The 21,898-nt window shown below is 34.4% G+C and overlaps 2 protein-coding genes across 3 annotated transcripts in view; one reads left to right on the forward strand and one right to left on the reverse strand.

Moving 5' to 3' along the window:
* Positions 1–508: 508 nt before the first annotated feature.
* Positions 509–21,406, reverse strand: MZT1 (mitotic spindle organizing protein 1). Its single transcript, XM_074299250.1, has 3 exons — positions 21,262–21,406; positions 12,408–12,553; positions 509–2,516 (listed from the first exon to the last, which is right to left on the reverse strand). The coding sequence occupies exons 1-3, from the start codon at positions 21,338–21,340 to the stop codon at positions 2,493–2,495; spliced, it is 249 nt and encodes an 82-aa protein (XP_074155351.1). The 5' UTR covers positions 21,341–21,406; the 3' UTR covers positions 509–2,492.
* The window catches only part of BORA (BORA aurora kinase A activator), a 28,113-nt gene continuing 27,338 nt past the window's right edge, over positions 21,124–21,898 (forward strand). For both annotated transcript variants that reach the window (XM_074299246.1, XM_074299247.1), the window contains exon 1: positions 21,124–21,817. The gene's annotated coding sequence lies outside the window, so the exon portion shown is untranslated. The remainder of the gene's footprint in view (positions 21,818–21,898) is intronic.

Below are 21,898 nucleotides of genomic sequence, written 5' to 3' on the forward strand. Positions count from 1 at the left end.
CAGTATTTTGTAGATTTTTCTAATCAAATTATTTGTAGCACTTTTCATTAGTATCAAAGAACTGAAAATAAAACTGATGTCCCTCAATGACAAAATAAGTTGTGGCCTATGAAAAAGAGTATTGCTAAACTATAAGAAATGATGAATATAGAAAAGCATGGGAAAATACATAAACTGATACAAAATGAAACAAGCAGGAAAAAGCATACTATATACAATTATAATAGAAAAGGAAAAAATAATAACCAGAAAATAATCAAAAGCAAATGGTACAAAATTAGAATGGCCAGGCTTAGTCACAAAGATAGAAGTCATCAGAAGTCACCTCATCCAACTTCTTTGCAGTTGGACTATTATGGATGTGGAATACTGTTCATGTCAGATATTTTGAGTTATTTTTGCTGAACTGCTTCCCCACCCCACCATCCTCTTTGTGCTTATTCTTTGTTATAAGGGTTAGCTTTCTGAGAGGGAGAAGAAAAAAAGAATATATTGGGAAAGGCAGATGGCATATAAACAGAACATATTGATAAAAATTTATTTAAAAAAAAGACACACATTGACACAGCACTTCTATGGAATTAAGGAAATCATGAATAAGTACATAAATATAATAGAAATATTAGGAATACTCACACATAAGCATAAAATAGCTATGATACTTTACATGGTTGCTTTTTTTCCCAATACATAATACATGGGAAACAAATCAAAAGTACCTTTGAAGACTATTCAATTGGTTTTATTGTCAGTGATAACATGCATAAGACTGTAATTTTACAGTTATTGTCTATTTCATTTTCTTTAATGTCCTCTGAAAGATTATGAATATGCATTAAAAAAATAGATTTACATTTCAGAAATATAACACATTCAGGAAGCCCTTTGTAAACATAGACCTCTTTCTATATTTTTTTCCTGCATTTCCCATATAACTTAATTTATGACATTATAAATTTATAAACTGAATTCAGGCCCTTACATTAAAAGAAAAAAAATTAAGATTGAATGCACTAAATTGCTTTTCATTTTTAAGAGCAAGATACATCATTTGTTTTATTTAAGAGCAGTCCAAAAGAGTTCATTTTCTGTAGACGTTGTTAGGAATCTAAAAACATTAATACGCAGTTTTTATGTTCTTGATATTACAAGTTATTACTCTCTGTTTTCCTTCAACTCCCTCCTTCCATCTTCTGGACAATTACAGAAACTATAGAACAGATTTGGCTACTACTTATTCCTCCTATATACAAGAAATTTTCCAGTGAATTCTACATTTGTTTGAAAGAGATGAAAACAAAGTTTTGCTTATGTTTTGAAAATAGTGGAAGAGAGTAGGTCTTTTTAAAAAAGCACATTAACACATCATAAAAGTAAGTAATGATATTGAGAAAATCACTAACACTAGTTCTTTATTTCTATATTCTGTCCTTTATAGAAAATCCCTCTTTACTGAACCACTCAGAAACATAACTATCAGGATAAAATAATATCACAAAAGTGTTTTTTAAGAAGGCACAGTCTAACAATTCTTGATATTTGGCCTATTGGTCTTTGTATAACGATGTGAAATCTTTTTTTCTCATAATGATTTGAAAATTTTTTTCTCTTATTTCTTTAAAAGAAAAGTTAAATTTAAACTTTAAAAGAATTTTCATACAAAGGAAAAGATTTTTGTTTGATAATTTCTTATTCAGCAATCAAATTATTTTTACTAATTGAAAGAGATTTTGCATGTTCGTCATTACTTTATCATAAAATACATTATTACTGAGGTCTTTGAATAATAGTATAAAACTTAAAAGGCAAAACATAACTAAAATACTCTTATTAGCTCTAGATGATCAAACAGCAAGTAAGAGCTGTTTCCAAAAATTTATTTCTAATAAAAAAAGTGATCTAGTTCACATTATTCATTGTCAGCTAAATTGTGTTTAAAAAACTAAGTCTGTTAGTTACAATAGTAGAGACCATAAGAAATTAACATGCTCTTATACAAAACAAAACTGACATATACAATGAATTTAAATAAAAACTGACAAACTCTTTGAGGATATCTGAAATTCTGCCAACTTCTAGCCCAGTGAAAAGTAAAACCATAAAGTTGTTAGACATAAATAATTCAAAATTAGAGTTTATAATGGAAATGTCAACAAGTCATAACTACTACATCAGTATTGATAGTTCCACTATGATTTCAACAAGGCTCAGCGAATGTGCAACATTTGACAGATTGTAAAATTAAAACTTTCAAAGCAATAAATAAAGAATATATAAATAATAGCGTATTATTTGTAAACTTTTAGGACTGTTTAAAAAAAATAAAGATGTGAACTAAACAGCTATCTGATTATATCTCAATAAGCTACTTTCTACTATGTATAAAGCTATGGTTTGTTAATTTTACATTGCTGTAAAAAGTAATTTCATTCCAGTATGTATTCTTCAAATCTTCCAGATCTTGATCCTCATCAAGAGCTCTCTCCACAAAATCAACTTGTCATACTTTCAGCAGCCTACAAAGAGAAAATTAGATTCATTACAATGAAACCAAGAGATATTTTAAAGATAATTTTGACAATTCAAAACGATCATTTCTTGTAACTGCAGTTAACAGATTGCAATGTTAAATAATATAATTAAAGTTATTACTATGAAAAAATTTTGATTTACTCGCTTGGATTAACTTTCAATGATTCTTCATTTTCATCAACTTTGTCATTACCTGACCAAAACCATAAAAGTGATGTCATTGCAAAGCAGAAGGAAGAGAAAGAACAATTTTAACTGAAGTAAAAAAGTAAAAGAACAAGAATATTGAAGAATGATAAAAATGTTGAGTGATTGCTACTATGAAAAAAAAGATGAAGGAGCTTAAGAAATACCTATCTACATTCAAGGTTATCAAGGACAAAAAGAAGCAAAGCTTTAATGTGGGAGTGGAGAGAACGGGAAAAGATTTTTTAAAAAATAAACCCATTATGCAAAAGAGAAACCACATGTGTCTGGAAGTCAGAGACTTAAAAAAGTCAAATAAAGAAAAGATCTACTAAACACCAAGAGTCAAAAAAAACAAAAAGAAACAAATCAGAGGTTCTTTATGAAGAGGAAGAAGCACAGATGCTCAAATTCACAGATGTTTTTCAGGTTTCAGAATGTAATAAGGATCAAAAGGAAAAAAAAACAGTAATGATGGTTGGTGACTGTCTGCTTTTGGGTATGAAGTTAGCTACTGGTTGTCCTGATTAAAAAATATAGGGAAGTTTGCTTATCCTTCCTTTCCTCTGGCTCTTGAAATCTAGGTTGTTCTCCCCCCCCAAAGAACAGCTCAAATACAACTCCCTTTTTTGAAGCCTTTCTTGAGTTTCTCAATTGATAATGTTTTCTTTTACTCATCTTGTAATTATTTTGTATATATTTATATGAGCACCTGTTCCTTCCCTTTATAGACTAAAAGTTCTTTGAAGGCAGAGGCAGTTTCATTTTAATCTCTGTATTGCTGGTACTTTACAGAATGGCTTTGTCTTGCTGGATCACATTATCAAGACATAATAGAGAATCTTCCATTCCAATCACATAACTACTACCCAATTATGGTCATTCAAATACAAATGTTATTATCAGAAAGAAGTTGGAAACCGTTACAAGAATCTTAGGCAAGAAAACTGAAGGCCATTCAAAATGCACAGGCCATAGTTTTATCCTGTGACTCACTAAAAGAAAAAGATACAGAAGAGAAAAAGAATAATTGATTAAATTAATAAATGAGAATGAATGCTATTACAGAAGCAACAATACCCCAAGCAGACTAGGTTAATTTTCCCTTAAAAGGTGCTAAACTCACCAAGACTTAATTGGGTCAGGAGCTTCCCTAGAAACCTAATTACATGAGCTATATACCATGAAGAAGCAGGACTGTTAGGCTTGACTGTTAAATCAGCATGATCAAAGAAGCTTTTTGTTTGCTGTCAATAAAGTATCTTTGCTGAGTATCCTTTCATACTGTGGTTAAGTAAATATTAACTGTTAGATGGGTTACAAGCAGGGATGTATTGGACCCAGCTTGTATTGGTTTACAGGCTTAAAATTAAAATTTCAATGTTACAAAGTTCTAGTGTGTACATTTATATCTCAGAAATAGGTAAATCAAAGGCATAATTTACTCTTTGGTTTATAGTCTAGATTTAATGACATAATGGAGAAAATGTTAATAATGCAAATTAACTTTGAAAATGTGCTGTATGCAATTTTTTTTTTTTTTTAATTTGTGGAGAGGTGCTTGCTAAACATTTACTGGGACATCTTTGATAGAAGCATTTCATCAATTCTAATTCCAAGCACAAAGTACCAGACTAGCCTGAAACATGACAAGCCTGCTTCAAATAGCATCTAAATTTCTAGATCATAATTCCTCAGTAGGGAAGGAATATCCTTAAGAGTTAGTAAGAACATATTTGTTCAGTATTTTGCAAATCTATTATTTAAAGAAAGGCTTTTAAAAGAAGAGAAAGGGGATGAGGGAAAAATGCCAATATACATCTACCAAGATAGAGAAACATACAACAGAAAGTGGTTAAAAGACCTAGAAGTTTGTGATCATGGGGAAAAATTCAAAAAAGAAACCTGTGTTAAAACTCAAATGCCCAACATTTTGGGAACAAGCAAGGAAAAAAAAATGTTACTAATGCAAATATAAACTTATAAGTGTATTGTACAAAGTTCCTTGTTTTTTAATTTATGGAAAGCTGTATGTCAAAAATACAGGCACACTTCTTGCTACAAACATTTCATCTGATTCTAATTCCAAACATGAAATATCAGACTAGGCTGAATCATACCAAGCCTACTTTTGGATTTCCAACAAAGACTAAAGATAGTATAATGCTAATGCAGGGAAGCATATCTGACCTAGTACATCATTGGGATTTGGTAGAATGAAATGCATAACCAAGCAGAAACCTACTTTGTATGGATTTGTCATATTTAAAAGAAAAAAGTAGGTAAAGAAGAGGATGAGATTTGACGATTTGTAAGATGTATGGAAGAAATCCATCATGGGGGGGAAGGGATGAACAATGGGTGAAAATAGGACGAAGGGGCAAGGCTATGTTGAACATTAACACAAAATTATAATAATCCTGTGTGCGCATGCATGTGTATTTTATAAAAGGCAGTATAAAGTACTATGTAAAGCTCTGGCCTAGAAGTCAGGAAGACCTTGGTTCAGGTCCCTCCTCTGACAAATTCAGATTGTTACTTACCCTCTGAGTGTTCTAGACCCCAGCTTCTTAAAAACTATGGTTCAAGACCCCATATGGGATTGTGAAATTATGATTTATTGTTGATTTATATACTTAATATAACTATATACCTAGGATCATATAAAAATTTCTTGGGCAAAAAGGTGTCACAAGTAGAAAGTTTAAGAAGCCCTACTCTATAAAACGCCAACTCCACAAGCCGCAAAATACCTGTTGACCTCCACTGAAGTTTCCTCACTCAGGCATTGTCTAGATCAGTGTTTCCTAAACTTTTGACACATGTGTTTACCCCTTCTACAATTTTCCTAATGCTGAGTACCCCTCGTCAAAAAAAAAAAAAGGATGTATTTTAAAAAGAATCAAAATATATTTCTTCTTTTTTTTTTTTTTTTTTGGTACATACATAAAATAATAATAAATGAAAAATAAAATTATTCATAATAAAATATAAATCCATGCCAGAAGGTTTGTTGCAATTGGCTTTAGACAGATTACTGAATAATAAATATAAGGAGTGTACTTAACATCATACGGGTTATACGGGTTACAATGCAATATGTGTATCCTGTTTTAACAGAAAAAGTTCTGAAATATATCTTGCCTTTTCCAGCTTCATATTTATGTGAAGTTGAAAAAAAGGAACAGACTATTGGATGTGGAGCCACATCTCGGATTAAAATTAACAACCAGGGAACCAAATTATTACGATCTGTTATCTCAGCACAAACAATTTCATCCTTCTATATATAAATAATCAAATTCAGTGGGACTTACTAAAGCACATAACAAACCTTTCTTATAAGAAAAATCGCACAAAAGCTAAAAACACACAGGCACCTGGAGAAGCCACTATTAAAATTAACGAAGTAAGTTGTCTCTGTAACAAAGTACATCTTCATGTTGTGTCACACTGGACCATCTCACTCCTCACAAGATTGTCTTGTCTTGACTCATGAGGACGTAATATTAGGCGCAACTCAAGCACGGTGCAGTGCATACCCCCACCAAACTCTTCCCGTACCCCTGGGGGTATGCGTACCACACTTTGGGGAACACTAGTCTAGATTAATGACATCACAGGTCCAGCCCCTATTCTTATAGTCCTTTCATAATGAAAACTAGGCCAGTTTGCAAATAGGGCCTAGACAGATTCTGTGCATACTTTCTAACCATTACTAAACTCCAGCTCAGTTTTACTTTCTTTCTTAAATCAATATAATAGCTAGATTCTCATGTAGAACTGCAAAGAAAGCAGAGAATAGAGTAAGAGTCAAAGAATTCTTTCTAGGCTATTCTGGAATATGATAATATCCTTCTATGTTAACTGAAAGGAAGAGTAATTAAAAATACTATTTTATTAGTGTTTAATGCCATTTTTCAAAACTGACATAACTTGATTACGATTTTGCAAACTACAGAGAAACCACTATTTCTCTGTTTAAAAACCCCATTAAATCTGGATTTTAAAATGATTAAATTGATTTTAAAACTTATTTTAGTAAAGGTAAGAATTTTGTTAACTAGAAAATGTTTTGGGTTTTTTTTAAACGAGTTACCATATAGACAGGTTGTGAGACTAGTAACCAGGATCTAAAAAAGTGGGGGGAGGGAGGCAGAGAGACAGAAGAAGGGAAAAGGGAAATATTCTCTTCAAACAGAAAGATATAAAACCAATAAAGATAATAGATAATTGGAATCAGAGGACCCCAACTTCAGAGACTTGAATAAGTCTGTGAACCTTTCAAGTAATCAACAAGTAATGATTAAGCACATACTATATGTCAGGAATTGTACTAAGTGCTGGGTATATAAAGGAAAAAAAAAAAAAAAGATAAAACACCCTCACCTCAATGAAATTTATTGAAGTCTCCTGGGTGTGCTTACTGATCAAATGAGTGATATATCCAAAGGGCTTTGTAAAACCTAAAGCACTATATAAATATGATTATTAGGGACTGAAATTATTGTTGGGACTAAAATATTTCCCTCATTTATAAAATAAGGATGAGAGGTTTTTTATTAGGTGGTATTTGGGCTCTAAATTTCTTTGACCCTAAGAGGAAAACCAAATGGAAAAACCACAAATTACGGAGTTTCATGCTAGCAAACCATGATGAAGAACTATAGAGTGATTTTAATTTAAATTTTTTTCCTCTGGTCATAAGGGGAGACACCAGGATTCAAGATGTGAGGGCACTTATTTATTCTTCACTACCATAATTAGAATTCTTTTATTCAAAATCAAAATGAAAATGAGGATAGAGAAAGGAGAATTCTCTTTAAAAGACTCAGGAACTTTAAGAGATTCAAGGTGAGATAATTCTACTCAACTGTGGAAATAAACCAAGGTTTTTGACATTAGGCAAACCAATTTATTTCCTTAGGATGAAATTTTCTCATCTATAAACAAAGTTCTTGGTAAAATAGCCTTCAAAAGTTCTTCCAATTCCAGTAATTTATGAGTGTCTGAAAGCTTTGAATACACAGTCTTTTATCACTGAGAAGGAGATAGCCATGGACTGAGATTCAATTGTGGGGAAAAACAAAGAAATTTAGCAAAAGAAATCAACAGAAAAAGAATCAACGCCGCACTTTCTAATCCGTGGATACAGATCTCTGTAGAAGCAGTCTAAGAATCTATATATGCAATAAGCAGTATTATTTGAGTATATCTCTCATATATGTGTGTATATGTATATGCATATATGTGTATAGGTATGTGCATGTGTGTACATACATGTATACATATATCAATGTGTATATGTATTACAACAGTGATTAGTAAAACATGAATTCATTTTAAAATATCTCTGAGTACATGTGAGAGGCAATATGGCATACAGAATGTTGGCTTCAGAACCAGGAAGACCTGGGTTTTAAATCCTACTTTCAACAAATACTGGATGTTTAATCCCAGAAAGTCACTAAACATTTTTAGGTAACTCTGTAGAATTATAAGTTGCAGAGAAGATAATGACATTTACTAGTAGAGGTTTCTATTACTGGATTCCTAACTTCTTGCCATCATGCATTTTCTTAATCAACTTAATACTAACTGAATAACTAGCAAAGGGATGTGGAAAAAAGAGCAAGATCACTCAATGATAGACGCTCAAACTGGAAACATCTGAGAATTATTCATTAACATACAACTTGCTGTGGGCAGAATAAATCATTATAATATAAAAATCATATTTTAAAGCACTTAATATGTGTCAAACATTCTATTGGGGATAAAAGAAAAGTAAGAACTTTCTATTCTTAAGGCATTTACATTATCAAGAGAGAGATAAGATATAAAAAAAAGGTGTGTTTGAGATATATACAGAATTGGTGGGAGGTAATATTAGAGGGGAAATAACTAGCAACTGGCTAGGGGAAATGAGCATGAAGGTGGAAAAGGGAAAGGTCTCCTGTCAAAGGTGAGTTCTGAGTTGAGATGTGAAGCTAAGGAAATTATGAGGAAATGTTAAAGAAAAAACTCCAGAAATTGAGGGGAGGTGGTGCAGAGAAGGGGAAAAGAAAGGGTAAAGGAGGAGACACCAACACAAAAGCACAGAGAGGAGATGGAATATTGTATTCAAGGAAATGCAAGCAGACCAGAGCTATTAAAAATGCAGTTTGCAGACGAAAGTATCATGTAAGAAAAATGGAAATGTAGGAAAAGTCCAAGTTAAGTTTTACACAGGAGTTTAAACAAAGGAGTTTATATTTGAATCTGAGCAAATTGGGAGTAATAAGAGATTTGAGGCTGGGAAATCAACCTGAGGGCTATTGCAATAATTCAGGCAAGAATCAATGAGCATCTTAAGTGAAAGCTGTGGAAGTGAAGAGAAGGGGATGAGAAACATTATGATGGTAAAACAAAATTTTGGCAATGGATTGGAGATGTAGTTAAGACTGAAGAGTTGAGAATGACAACATGATTGTGGACACAGTACCATCTTCAACTAATTATTTTAGTTCCTAGTGCTATTCTTTTCAAACTATTTTGTAATAATTTTCTTTAAATTTAAGTGTTCTTATGGCACAAATTAGATATGGACCCACACTTAACACCATATACCAAGATAAGATCAAAATGGGTCCTTGATTTGGGCATAAAGAATGAGATCATAAATAGATTAGAGGAACAGAGGATAGTCTACCTCTCAGACCTGTGGAGGAGGAAGGAATTTATGACCAGAGGAGAACTAGAGATCATTATTGATCACAAAATAGAAGATTTTGATTACATCAAACTAAAAAGTTTCTGTACAAACAATACTAATGCAAAAAAGATTAGAAGGGAAGTAACAAATTGGGAAAATATTTTTACAGTTAAAGGTTCTGATAAAGGTCTCATTCCAAAATATATAGAGAACTGACCCTAATTTATAAGAAATCAAACCATTCTCCAATTGATAAATGGTCAAAGGATATGAACAGACAATTCTCAGATGATGATATTGAAATTATATCCACTCATATGAAAGAGTGTTCCAAATCACTACTGATCAGAGAAATGCAAATTAAGACAACTCTGAGATACCACTACACACCTGTCAGATTGGCTAAGATGGCAGGAACAAATAATGAATGTTGGAAGGGATGTGGGAAAACTGGGACACTAATACATTGTTGGTGGAGTTGTGAAAGAATCTGGCCATTTTGGAGAGCAATTTAGAACTATGCCCAAAAAGTTATCAAATTGTGCATCCCCTTTGATCCAGCATTGCTACTACTGGGCTTATATCCCAAAGAAATACTAAAGAGGGGAAAGGGACCTGTATGTGCCAAAATGTTTGTGGCAGCTCTATTCGTAGTGGCTAGAAACTGGAAAATGAATGGACGTCCATTAATTGGAGAATGGTTGGGTAAATTATGATATATGAAGGTTATGTAATATTATTGCTCTGTAAGAAATGACCAGCAGGATGAATACAGAGAGGTTTGGAGAGACTTACATGAACTGATGCTGAGTGAAATGAGCAGAACCAGAAGATCACTATATACTTCAACAACAATGCTGTATGAAGATGTACTCTGATGCAAGTGGTTATCTTCAACATAAAGAAGATCCAACTCACTTCCAGTTGATCAATGATGGACAGAAACAACTACACCCAGAGAAGGAACACTGGGAATTGAATGTAAACTATTAGCACTACTGTCTTTTTACCCAGGTTACTTATACCTTCGGAATCCAATACCTAATGTGCAACAAGAAAATTGGATTTACACACATATATTGTATCTGGGTTATAATGTAACACATGTAAAATGTATGGGATTGCCTGTCATTTAGGGGAGGGAGTAGAGGGAAGGAGGGGAAATTCTGGAAAAATGAATACAAGGGATAATGTTATAAAAAAAAAATTACTCATGCATATGTACTGTCAAAAAATTATAATTATAAAAATAAAAAAAATTTAAAAATAAATTTAAATGTTCTTATTGCCTCACTCATTAAAATGTAAGTTTTTTATAAGCTCTTCTTGTTCAGTCTTTTTTTCATGACCCCTTTCTTGGCAAAGATATTGGAGTGGTTTGCAGTTTCTTTCTCTAGCCCATTTTACAACTTAGGACGTTGAGGCAAATATGGTGACTTGCTCAGGGTCACAAAGTTATGAAGTATCTAAGGCCATATTTGAACTGGGAAATTAAGTCTTCCACATTCCAGGCTAAGTACTTTATCATTGTGCCACTGAGTTGCCCTTTCTTTTAAGTAAGGAATAACATTCATTGTCGTTATAGCCACATTGACTACTAGTTATCTGGTTCATAGTAGGAACTTGATAAATACTTGCTGATTGAGTAGGAGGATGGTAGTGCCTGATAGTAACAGAGAAATCCAAAGTGGGGAATTTGGAGGAAAAAAAGATGAGAAGTACTGAGTTTCAGATATATAAAGAGATAGTGGGTAATGTGGCATTATAGCTGAAAAGAAAGACTAAGACTACATATAGAGATCTATAGAGATAATAATTAAATCCATGGAAGCTGCTGAGATCTCTTAGGGAGCATAAAGGGAAAAAAGAAGGCTCATAAAAAGCAAAATCAGCAAAAGAGACTGGGAAGATAAAATAATTAGGTGAACTAGGAGAAAGCCATATCAAGAAAAATTAAGAAAGTATACATAAAAAGAGTAATTAATGGTGTCAAATGTTGCAGACAATTCAAGAATGAGTATTTTGAAAAGGTCAATAACTTTGGCAATTAAGATCATCAGTAACTTTAAAGAGAATAGTTTTAGTTAGAAGTCAGGAACCAGATTGCAAAGAGAAGAAAAAAAGAGGAGGAAACATATTTTTTCAAGTTTCGCTAAAGAGAGCTATGGGATGACTAGTGGGGATGGTAGAATCTATCAGCGTTTAAGTATAGAGGAGACATTGATAAATTTGCAGGTAGCAGAAGACTCATTAAATAGAGAGTAACTGAAGATAAAGTGGATATACTAGTGGAGGACAATCTCCTGGAAAAAACAAGAAAAGATGGAATTAAGGATACATGCTGGCCTTGATAAGGAAAAAAGGATATTTCTTCACGAATACTGAAGAAATAGTACCTGCAAAGAGGTTTGTGGGAATAGGGTTCTTGTATTCTCCTGGACTTGGAGAATTCTTTTAATGATTTTTAAAAAAATCTTATTTTCATTCGGCAATCATGTTTTTACACTTTCATTTTTGACTATATATTAACTTGTCAGGAGTGAACCCTTTTAAGAAAAAAAGGAGAAACAAAGTAATTCAGTAAAACCAACACAACTAATTTATCTGAAAATTTGTATAATATTCCAAACAAATATTATCCCAACTGAAAAAAGTGAGGAAGTTACATAAAATCTTCAGTACCAAGTCTGGTCATTATTACATAACGTCAAATTTGCGACTTTTTAACATTGTTGCAATCATTGTATATACAGTTTGATTCTACTTACTCCATTCTCCATCAGTTCATAAGTCTTCTCCTAGTTCTCTAAATTCTTCATATTTGTAGATTCCTGCTATGTAGTAATATTCTATTATACTTATATATCATAATTTGTTTAGCTATTACCCAAACTATTCTCCTAATAACCTAATTTTACCATTCATAAAAATTTGGGGGAAAAGAAAAAGTCAAAGAACCTCTTGCATGGAAGCAAAAGTTAATGGTCTTCCTCACCTTTAATGCTTCTGTAGCCTTGCGAAGTTCTTTAATGACAGAGGATAAGGCCTCTGGGTTTATTCCTTGCTCACAAAGACGTACACAAATAGAGAGTGTTTCCATATCCAAGCCAGTATTCAATATTCTTGAAATCTCAAGCAGAACTGAAACACATATACAAAAGCTTTTTAAAAGTTAGATTCAGAATTCTTATCTTATGTAGGTGGTGTCTTTTAATCCAGATATTGTGACAAGACTATAATTTCCTAAGAGATATGGGAATTAAGACTGGAATTTATTAGTAACACAGATAATACTCCTAACTTTTCCAAATGCATTCATATCTATTGTTTTATTTTTAAAAATCATAATAGTAATTTGAGATGGGTAGACAAGATGATAATGATATTAATTGCATCTGACAAATGGGGCAATACTGTGAGTTAGTGATGTATTTCACTTAATCATTTAGGGGCCCAGTTTGCCTAATTCTTAGCCCATTGTTTAGACTATGCCTAGCAAAATTAAATTAATAAAACAAAAATTCAAATGACTATTAATTCTGTATTGGCAACAATTCTGACATTAATTTTCTCATTTTATTAAAAAAAACAAAAAAACAAAAACAAAAAAAACTACCATTGCCTTCATAACATTATTCTAGGTTGGAATCTACATTCCTATAATTTTATATGTGTATGTCATTTCACTCAGTTAAATCTTCTTATGAACCCAATGACTTTTATATATGCTAAAAGAAGTATGTTAATAATGTACAATCATAAATAATAAACAATTCATTTTCCCCCTTTAATTCATGTGATTACTAGAAACCATTTATACTTAGTTTATAATGCAAGTATCTAAGAGAGAATAAAATTTCTTTTCCTCAAAAGTTTTTTTTTTTGTCTTTTTTTACAATTTGGACTAAAAGAATGTGTACCCCTTTTATTCTGAAGGGTTCTTAGTTTTTTGTTTTTTAATTTGTATTTAAGGCCAACAAGACTAAGTCCTTTTCTTCAAAGCTAGATTAAAAAGTCTTTGACACCTAAGACTATAATTGAAGGCACTGAAAACAAAGAAATTCTACCAAATCTTGCATTTTTCCTTTATGACCTATTCATGATGAGTGATATTAAAAGGACTCCAATTTTTTTGCGTGATCTACTTTAGCATAAGACCTGCAAAGACTCAACTATTGGACTACTTGGATCTGTAGTCTTGAACAGAATTATTTGAAGGTATGTGTGGAACAGAAAGAGCAAAATCAAAACAATTTCAATAAGGAAGAGAAATGAAGTGCTTGAGGAAAATAAATGTGGCTATACAGAGATATCAAACAATTTAAATGTGGAAAAAAAATGAACAGAACATAAAAGCAAAAACAGATAATAAAGCATAAATACAAAGGCATAGCATAGTACTACTAAACATTGTTAGGAATCCAAAAGTTCAAAAAACTGAGGAGAGGTAGAGAAGCCAAGGACAACAATACCAGTTTGCTTTCTTCTTCCCAATCTGACCCTATAAGCTATAATGAAAAAAGAATTATGACAATAAGCTTTTTGAGGGTAGAGACTATGTGCTATCTCTTTTTGTATCCCTCACTCTGAGCAATGTCTGGCACAATGTAGACATTTAATAAATGCTTATTTTTAAAGGATTTTTACAAGGTACTAAGTCACTGGAATGAATAAAGACAATTGATTTGATCCTACAAGGAGATGTTAAGGGCCAGAACTTGAAACAAGGTATTGAGTGGAATTGAGGAGACAATGATTAAATTTAATTTAGCATTGATTTAATCCTACAACAAATAATGGTTTCCTAGTGATGAAATGATTGGTGTATACTCAGTGTGCACCATATAAACAAGAAACTCTCAGGGGCAAGCACAGCAGAAGCCCACAATCCCACTTTTGAAGGCAGAGTCAAGATTTCATTCCCACAGCTACCTTCATGTTGGCTGGAGACATTGGGGAAGACAAGAGGCTGGAGACACTCTGACAAGAGCTCATCAGGGAACCAAAGAAAGATATGTCTCTACTAAAGCTAGCCAGACCCCAAGAAAAGATTCAAGACTTTGAAGGACGCAATATAGCATTTGTACTTTAACTCCTGGCTGCATTTTGGGATTATTGAACTGAACTGAAATGAAGGCTGCCTCAGAAGCTCCCCAAGAAACCTCCTCACAGAGAACGATAATAATTTAGAGACAAGAGAACATTACATTTTGGTGCCCAACGTGAGGCAAGGACTTTTGCTTATCCTGACTCTGGGTGATTCTGAGTCCTTCAGGGAGCTAGCCCAGACTTTACACTTATTGACTGACAGAATAAAGAAAAGATAGAAGCACTCCTTAGAATGGAAAATGAAAACCGACCAAAGTTTCCCTTTAAATGGGAGAACCTAGAACCAGCAATAGCTAATAGAGTTGGTACTCAAGAAAGTAAGGAGATAATTTACCCCTATTGATTTCAAACCACCTGATTCTCATGTACTGGAACCTAAGGTAATAGAAGGTAAAATTGCTGAACAAGAGTCAATGATATTTTAAAGATAAAGGAGAATATAATTAGTACTACAGATTGGAGAAGGGCAAATGACCTGATTCTTGCCCTTCAAAAAAGAGGAAAGAGAAAAGCATCCCTGAATGAGAGGCCAGTTAGCTTAACTTCAAATCCTTTAAATATTTTTTTACAACAGATTATTAAAAATGGCATTTGTGAATATAACATCATTGAAAATAAATTTGCCAAATTAAGATGATTTTCTTTTTACTCTGGATTACCACACTGGTAGATTATACAGTTTCTTATGTTCTCTATACTGATGTAAATAAGATGTGATGTAAGATCCTGAAATATCCTAAATTTGTTTTTAATGACATGTTATTTAATAGCATTACAATTTTAGAGGATTTTACTACAAATATTCTGCCAAAGTTTTATTTAAACTGAAGGATTCTATCACTGGAAAACCTAAAGAATTAATGCTATACATAGTTTATTTTGACTTAAGCTAAGTTTTTCTTATAATTCCACTATTCTGGGAAGAAGATCTAAGTAAAGTCTTAACATGACTTGTTGTGATGACTGCTTCATCAGTAGTATATCTTCCATTTAGTCCACATCACAGTGCAAACCAAACCCTGGCGTTAGCTCAGATGAATACGTGGATATTTATACTCTTTGTGATCTAGAACTGGACACGTGTAGTACCTTTAAAAGAATGTCCTATAAAACCTTTAATATGAAAAACAAGAATACTGATTACGATCAGATAATTTCTTGATCTTCCAAAGGAAAGCTTAACTATTCAGACCTTTTAGGTGCTAAGGAGAAAAACCTAAAAATGAGGACATATCTCATTTAAATTCAATTTTAAGAAGGGTGTATGTAATTTCAATGAAATACAGAATTGTTTAAGGAAAGAGTGTTTATTATTAAGAAAATGAAATATAAGACAACAGCCTAGGGTAAAGTACTATAGAAGTTACCAATTGCTTCTCCAAATATACTCTGTAAGGGATTTTCTGTCCATCCATAATTTTGAACTGTTGACTATGAAAGGCATCATGAAGCAGTGGAATGTGTTGAACCTGAGAGTTAATAAAACCCATATTCAAATTCTACTCTAGCCATTAACTGGGCAAATCATTTAACCTCGCTGATCATTTATTTTTTTATCTGTAAAATGGGAAAATAATAACACCTCAGAGGATTGGGCTGAGAATTAAATAAAATAATGCAATGCATAAATTAGCACAATTTTGCTTAATGTATTTTTTGTTCCATACTAAAACAAAGCAGCTTCACCTAGAACAAACACATCGCTAAGGAATAGTAAATTGCCAAAAATTCAATCATTATAAACAAAGGGCTGGAAATGCCTGACCAATGAAATTCCTCCTAGACCTAAAGTTCTGTAATTTTACATATACCAATTGCACCATTAATAGAGGGATATTTGAGGAGTCCTGATAAGCTATGACTGGTATCAAGAGTCTGGGATTTAACATACTTAAGGTCATAGATTTAATGATGGAAAAGGACTTTAAAGGCCATCTAGTCTACTCATCCTTCTCCAGTTTTTCAAATGATAAAACCGAGATCTAAGAGATTAAATGACTTCCCAAGCTACATAAAAAACTAAGCAACAAGGTCAGGATTTAATCCCAGGTACTCTGACTTTGTCAGCAGCTCTAAGGTGCTTGTAACAGATCTGGGTAACTTTCTAACCTGGAAGGTGTCCTTTTAATTAATTTCTTTGAATTTCTCTTCCCTATATTCTCTTACAAGCAGCTAGGTAGTGCAGTCAATAGAGCACATAAATTAGAGTCAAAAAGATGAGTCTATACCAATCAAACACCCAAGAAACTATTTTACTGATCTAGAAAAAATAACAAAATACATCTGGAAGAACAAAAAGTGAAGAATTTCAAGGGAACTAATGAAAAAAATAAAATAAACAAACAAATAAATAAATGAACGAACAAACGAATGAATGAATGAATAAATAAGTTAAGGTGGCCTAGCTGTACCAGATCTAAAACTATATTATAAAGCAGAGGTCATCAAAACCATTTGGTACTAGCTACAAAATAAGACTAATTGATCAGTGGAATAGGTTAGGATCACAGGGCAAAATAGTCAATAACTATAGCAATCTAGTGTTTGACCAACTCAAAGACTCCAGCTTTTGGGATAAGAACTCACTATTTGACAAAAATTGCTGGGAAAATTGGAAAATAATCTGGCAGAAACTAGGCACTGACCCACACTTACCACCATATATGAAGATAAGCTCAAAATGGGTTCATGATCTAAACATAAATAATGATATTATAAATAAATTAGAAGAACATTGGATAGTTTACCTCTCAGACCTGTGAAGGAAGGATATTGTGACCAAAGAACTAGAGATCATTATTAATCAAAAAAAAAAAAAAAAAAAAAATTTGATTATATATTAAGTTAAAAAATTTTTGTACAAACAAAACTAATGCAGACATGATAGAAAGGAAGCAATAAACTGGGAAACATTTTTACAATCAAAGGTTCTGATAAAGGCCTCATTTCCAAAATATATAGAGAATTGACTCAAATTTGTAAGAAATCAAGCCATTCTCCAAGAGATAAATGGTCAAAGGATATGAAATTGAAGCTATTTCTAGTAATGTGAAAAGGTGCTCCAAATCACTATTGATGAGAAAAGTGATGATACCACTACACACCTCTCAGATCGGCTAGGATGACAGGAAAAGATAATGCTGAATGTTGGAGAGGATGTGGGATAACTGGAACACTGATACATTGTTGGTGAAATTGTGAATGGATACACTCATTCTGGAGAGCAATTTGGAACTATGCTCAAAAAGCTATCGAACTGTACATACCCTTTGACCCAACAGTGTTTCTACTGGGCTTATATCCCAAAGAGATCTTAAAGGAGGGAAAGGGACCCACATGTGCAAAAATGTTTGTGGCAGCTCTTTTTGTAGTTGCAAGAAATTGAAAACTGAGTGGATGCCCATCAGATGGAAAATGGCTGAATAAGTTATGGTATACAAATGTTAAGGAATATTATTGTTCTGTAAGAAATGACCAACAAGATGATTTCAGAAAGTCCTGGAGAGATGAACTGATGCTAAGTGAAATGAGCAGAACCAGACGACCATTGTACACAGCAACAAGAAGACTATAGGATGATCAATCCTGATGGATGTAGCTCTCTTCAACAATGAGATGATTCAAACCAATTCCAATTGTTCAATGATGAAGAGACCCATTTACACCCAAAGAGAGGACTATGGGAACTGAATATGGATCACAACATAGCATTTTTACTCTTTCTATTATTGTTTGCTTGCATTTTTGTTTTCCTTCTCAGGTTTTTCTTTTTCTTCTAGAGCCAATTTTTCTTGTGCAGTAAGATGTATACATATAGTGCATTTAACATATATTTTAACATATTTAACATGTATTAGACTACCTGCCATCTAGGGGAGGGGGTGGGGGGAAGGAGGGGAAAATTTGGAATGAAAGATTTTGCAAGGGTTAATGTTGAAAAAATTACCCATGCATGTGTTTTGTAAATAAAAAGCTATAATTAAAAAAAAAAATTTTCAGTTTGGAGGTAGCTAGATAGCACAGTGGATAGAGTACTAGCCCTGAAATCTGGAGCACCTAAGTTTAAATCTGGCCTCAGGCACTTAAACCCCCTAGCTGGGTGACCCTGGGCAAGTCACTAAATTGCCTCAGTCAAAAAAAAAAAAAAAAGAAAAGAAAAAAAAGATTTGAGTTCAAATCTAGCTTCAGACACATACTGCAGAAACTACAATGTCTCAGCTGTAAAATGGGAATGCACAGAAGGAAATGGCAAACGATTCCAGTATCCCTGCAAATAAAATTTTGTCACATAAGAGTCAGATAGTACTAAGCAACAATTAATATTCCCCCAGGAGCCCCAAATCAATTCAATAGTGTCAAAATATTTTGGGGATATCCTATTTCCCTGAGCTAATAAGGCCCAGCAAACAGACTATCCTTTGAGCTCAGAATGGTATCAACCTCTGGCAAAGTGCATCACTTAGAGAAGCATCAGGTATTCACTGAGGACTTCAATTTCCCTTATTTCCCATGGTCTTCCATCACATGTTCATAAAACCTATTCTTTATCTCGCACAAATAGTATACTCTAGTGTCCAGCAAAGAACTCTGGTTCCAAGACACCCCCCACTTCCCCCAAAATGGAAGCAATGGCTGTTCCCAAGGAAGCCAGGACTATATAGTCCTGTAAGAACTATCTCAAGATCTAAGAATGATTGCAGGCCAATCCTTTCCAAGTATATAAGTGGCCCCAACATCAGTGGTGTTAAACCCTTCTTCTTAGGATAGGGGGGTTAGTTTCCTCACTAAAATTAATTAAAATTAATTCATTATCCCTTATTAGAGATAAGAGAGCTTTTTATCTTTTAGGTGAAATAATCAAGTAAGAAAAAAGGTATTTAAAATATTTTTTCATGCATTCTTTTAACCTAGTATTGCATAAAGCCACAAAATCAAACTTGTTAAAAGTACATTTTTAAAGTAATAAAACGTGATTATGTTAGGCATAAAAGGTGCCTTTCTCATCTCTAAATCATAGTTTAGAATAAAATTTGAATAAAAACACAAAATAACTTTTTATTCATGTGTCAGTAAACAGGTAGCTACTTTAAAGGAACTTCACACACTATCTCATATTTAACACTTAACTGTATTGTATCCTTGAAAGTATAATTAACTGAAATGTAAATATGTTTATCGTATAAAGTGTCAGTTTTATACATTACCTATACCAGGGGTTCTCAAACTGTGGCCCACTGAGGACATTTATGCGGTGGCCAGGTTATGGCAAATGGGCTGAGGGGCGGAGTCAGAGTGTGAGGTTTTGTTTTTACTATAGTCCGGTGCTCCCACAATCTGAGGGACAGTGAACTGGCCCCTATTTAAAAAATTCCAGTTCCGCTGAGGTCCTACACATTCATTAAATAAAAAAAGTTCTGGAAGCATTTTTATGTCTAACAGAATGACTCTAAATACAAAGCAGGGGATCAGGTTTAACCAAAGGCTATAATGCTTCTCTGTGTCTTCACATCCAAGCCTTACTGATGTGCTCATGTTATCAGCACTTAGTGATGGTGATTTATATCAAAATTCTCTATATTCTAGCCTAAGGTGCTCTGAATACTCTAAAGAGATTAAGATAGATGTGGATAGGAAAAGGCCATTGGTTTTGGCATTTAAGATATCACCATTAATTTTGAAAATAACTGTCAGTTCGGTGATAAGACTCTTAGATTTAGAGAATTAAAGAATTGAGAAAAAGTGAAGGCAGTGAGTATAAGTGTGATTATAAATTACAAGAGTCAGATCCACAAGCTGAAAGAATGAAAGGATGGTAGATTTCTGTGAGTGCCTATTTCTTTTAAAAGCACAAGTAGTCCGTACTTACCTGTTAAAAAAAACCTAAGTGATAAGTACAGAAGAAAGGACCAATAGGAATAAAGCAGGTCAAATAAAGTCAATCAAGTAGAGTCAATAACATTTATTAGTCATCTACTATTTTCGACACATTGCACCACATGCTAAGGATACTAAAAATGGCTTTCAAGGAGATGAGTCTAATGAGATCTCGAGATACTATGCACACCATACAAACTACATACACACAAGCTATATTCCGGATATACTGGAAATAAGCAAGGATAACGGTGGAGTGGAAATCAGCATGTTTCATTCATAGCCAATACTTAAACCAACTGAGCATAATGGATTTCATTACTTTGTAACTTTTTTTTCCCTTTCAACTTCATTACATACATCTCTATGGAGTCAGCCACACAGGTCTTCAAATTCATCACACCTATAACAGTCACGTGTTTCTTTTCATTTCATGACTCTCGTTCCTTTCATTCTCATCGCACTCAATGCGTGTACACACACACACCCTTACATACACACACACACACGCACCCCCCTTGCCCATATTCGTATCCGCAGCCGAACACACAGAGAGGGGCGGGGAAGAGATAGAAAGGCACCGAGGCCCACCCACTTCCAATCCCGGGTGGGATAACGGACCTCGAGCGACCCCGGGCGCGCGAGTCCGACGAGATAAAACGCGACGGCGCGCGCGACCACCTACGTAGACGCCAAAGAGGCACCCTCTCGAAGGGGAGGCGTCGACCGATTCGGGGGTGTCGGGGGAAGCAGCCCAGGACGAGGAAGGTTATTCTTAGGCTTCCAAAAGAACCAACCCCTTTCTGTGGCCTCCGAGTCTGCCTACGAAATGAAGAGAAGAGGAAGGGACTGGGAGGGAGACTCACCGTCCATGGTCTCCCTCACTGCATTCAGGTTGGCCACAGCGGCCGCCGCAGCGGCAGCCCCACTATTACTCCCAGCCATGGCGACTGCCCGCCAAGGCGGGGGGGGGGAGGAAAGCAGGAGAACGGTTTGACCCGGAACTGGAGGGAGTGTCCTGTTCTCCTGGGCAATCAGGACGCACGTTGTTTCCTTACGCCAGAGGGAGGCTCCGCCCCTCGCGCTGTGTTTCTGCCGCCGTGGGACGCTCCATAAAGTTGCGTTCATTTGAATCCTGGGGCCTCGTTACTATGGGGGCGTGAAGCGCGAAGTTTCCATTCGAATTTCCTACGCGGTTGCGGTCTGATTGGCCAGTTCGAGGACGGTTCGGAGATGCGATTGGCTGAGCTCCCGGAAGCCCCGAGCCCTGGTTGGCCCAAAGCATCTCGGAATCTGGGAGTTAAAGAGTAGCTGCCTGGTGCTGCCCTGCGGCTGCTGGACCCCCGGGAGAGCCACCTGGATTCTCTATCTCTGCGGATCCCGACCGTAAGGATCGTGGCTTCTCATCCACTGCTTATATAGGTACATGTTTTGGAAGGGGCTTCCCTTTCAATTCCCTGATTGTAACGAGACCACTTTTCCCCGGGCTCTTTGCTCGCCGGT

Source organism: Sminthopsis crassicaudata, chromosome 3 (genome assembly GCF_048593235.1).
Source record: "Sminthopsis crassicaudata isolate SCR6 chromosome 3, ASM4859323v1, whole genome shotgun sequence".
Classification (NCBI taxonomy): Eukaryota; Metazoa; Chordata; class Mammalia; order Dasyuromorphia; family Dasyuridae; genus Sminthopsis; species Sminthopsis crassicaudata.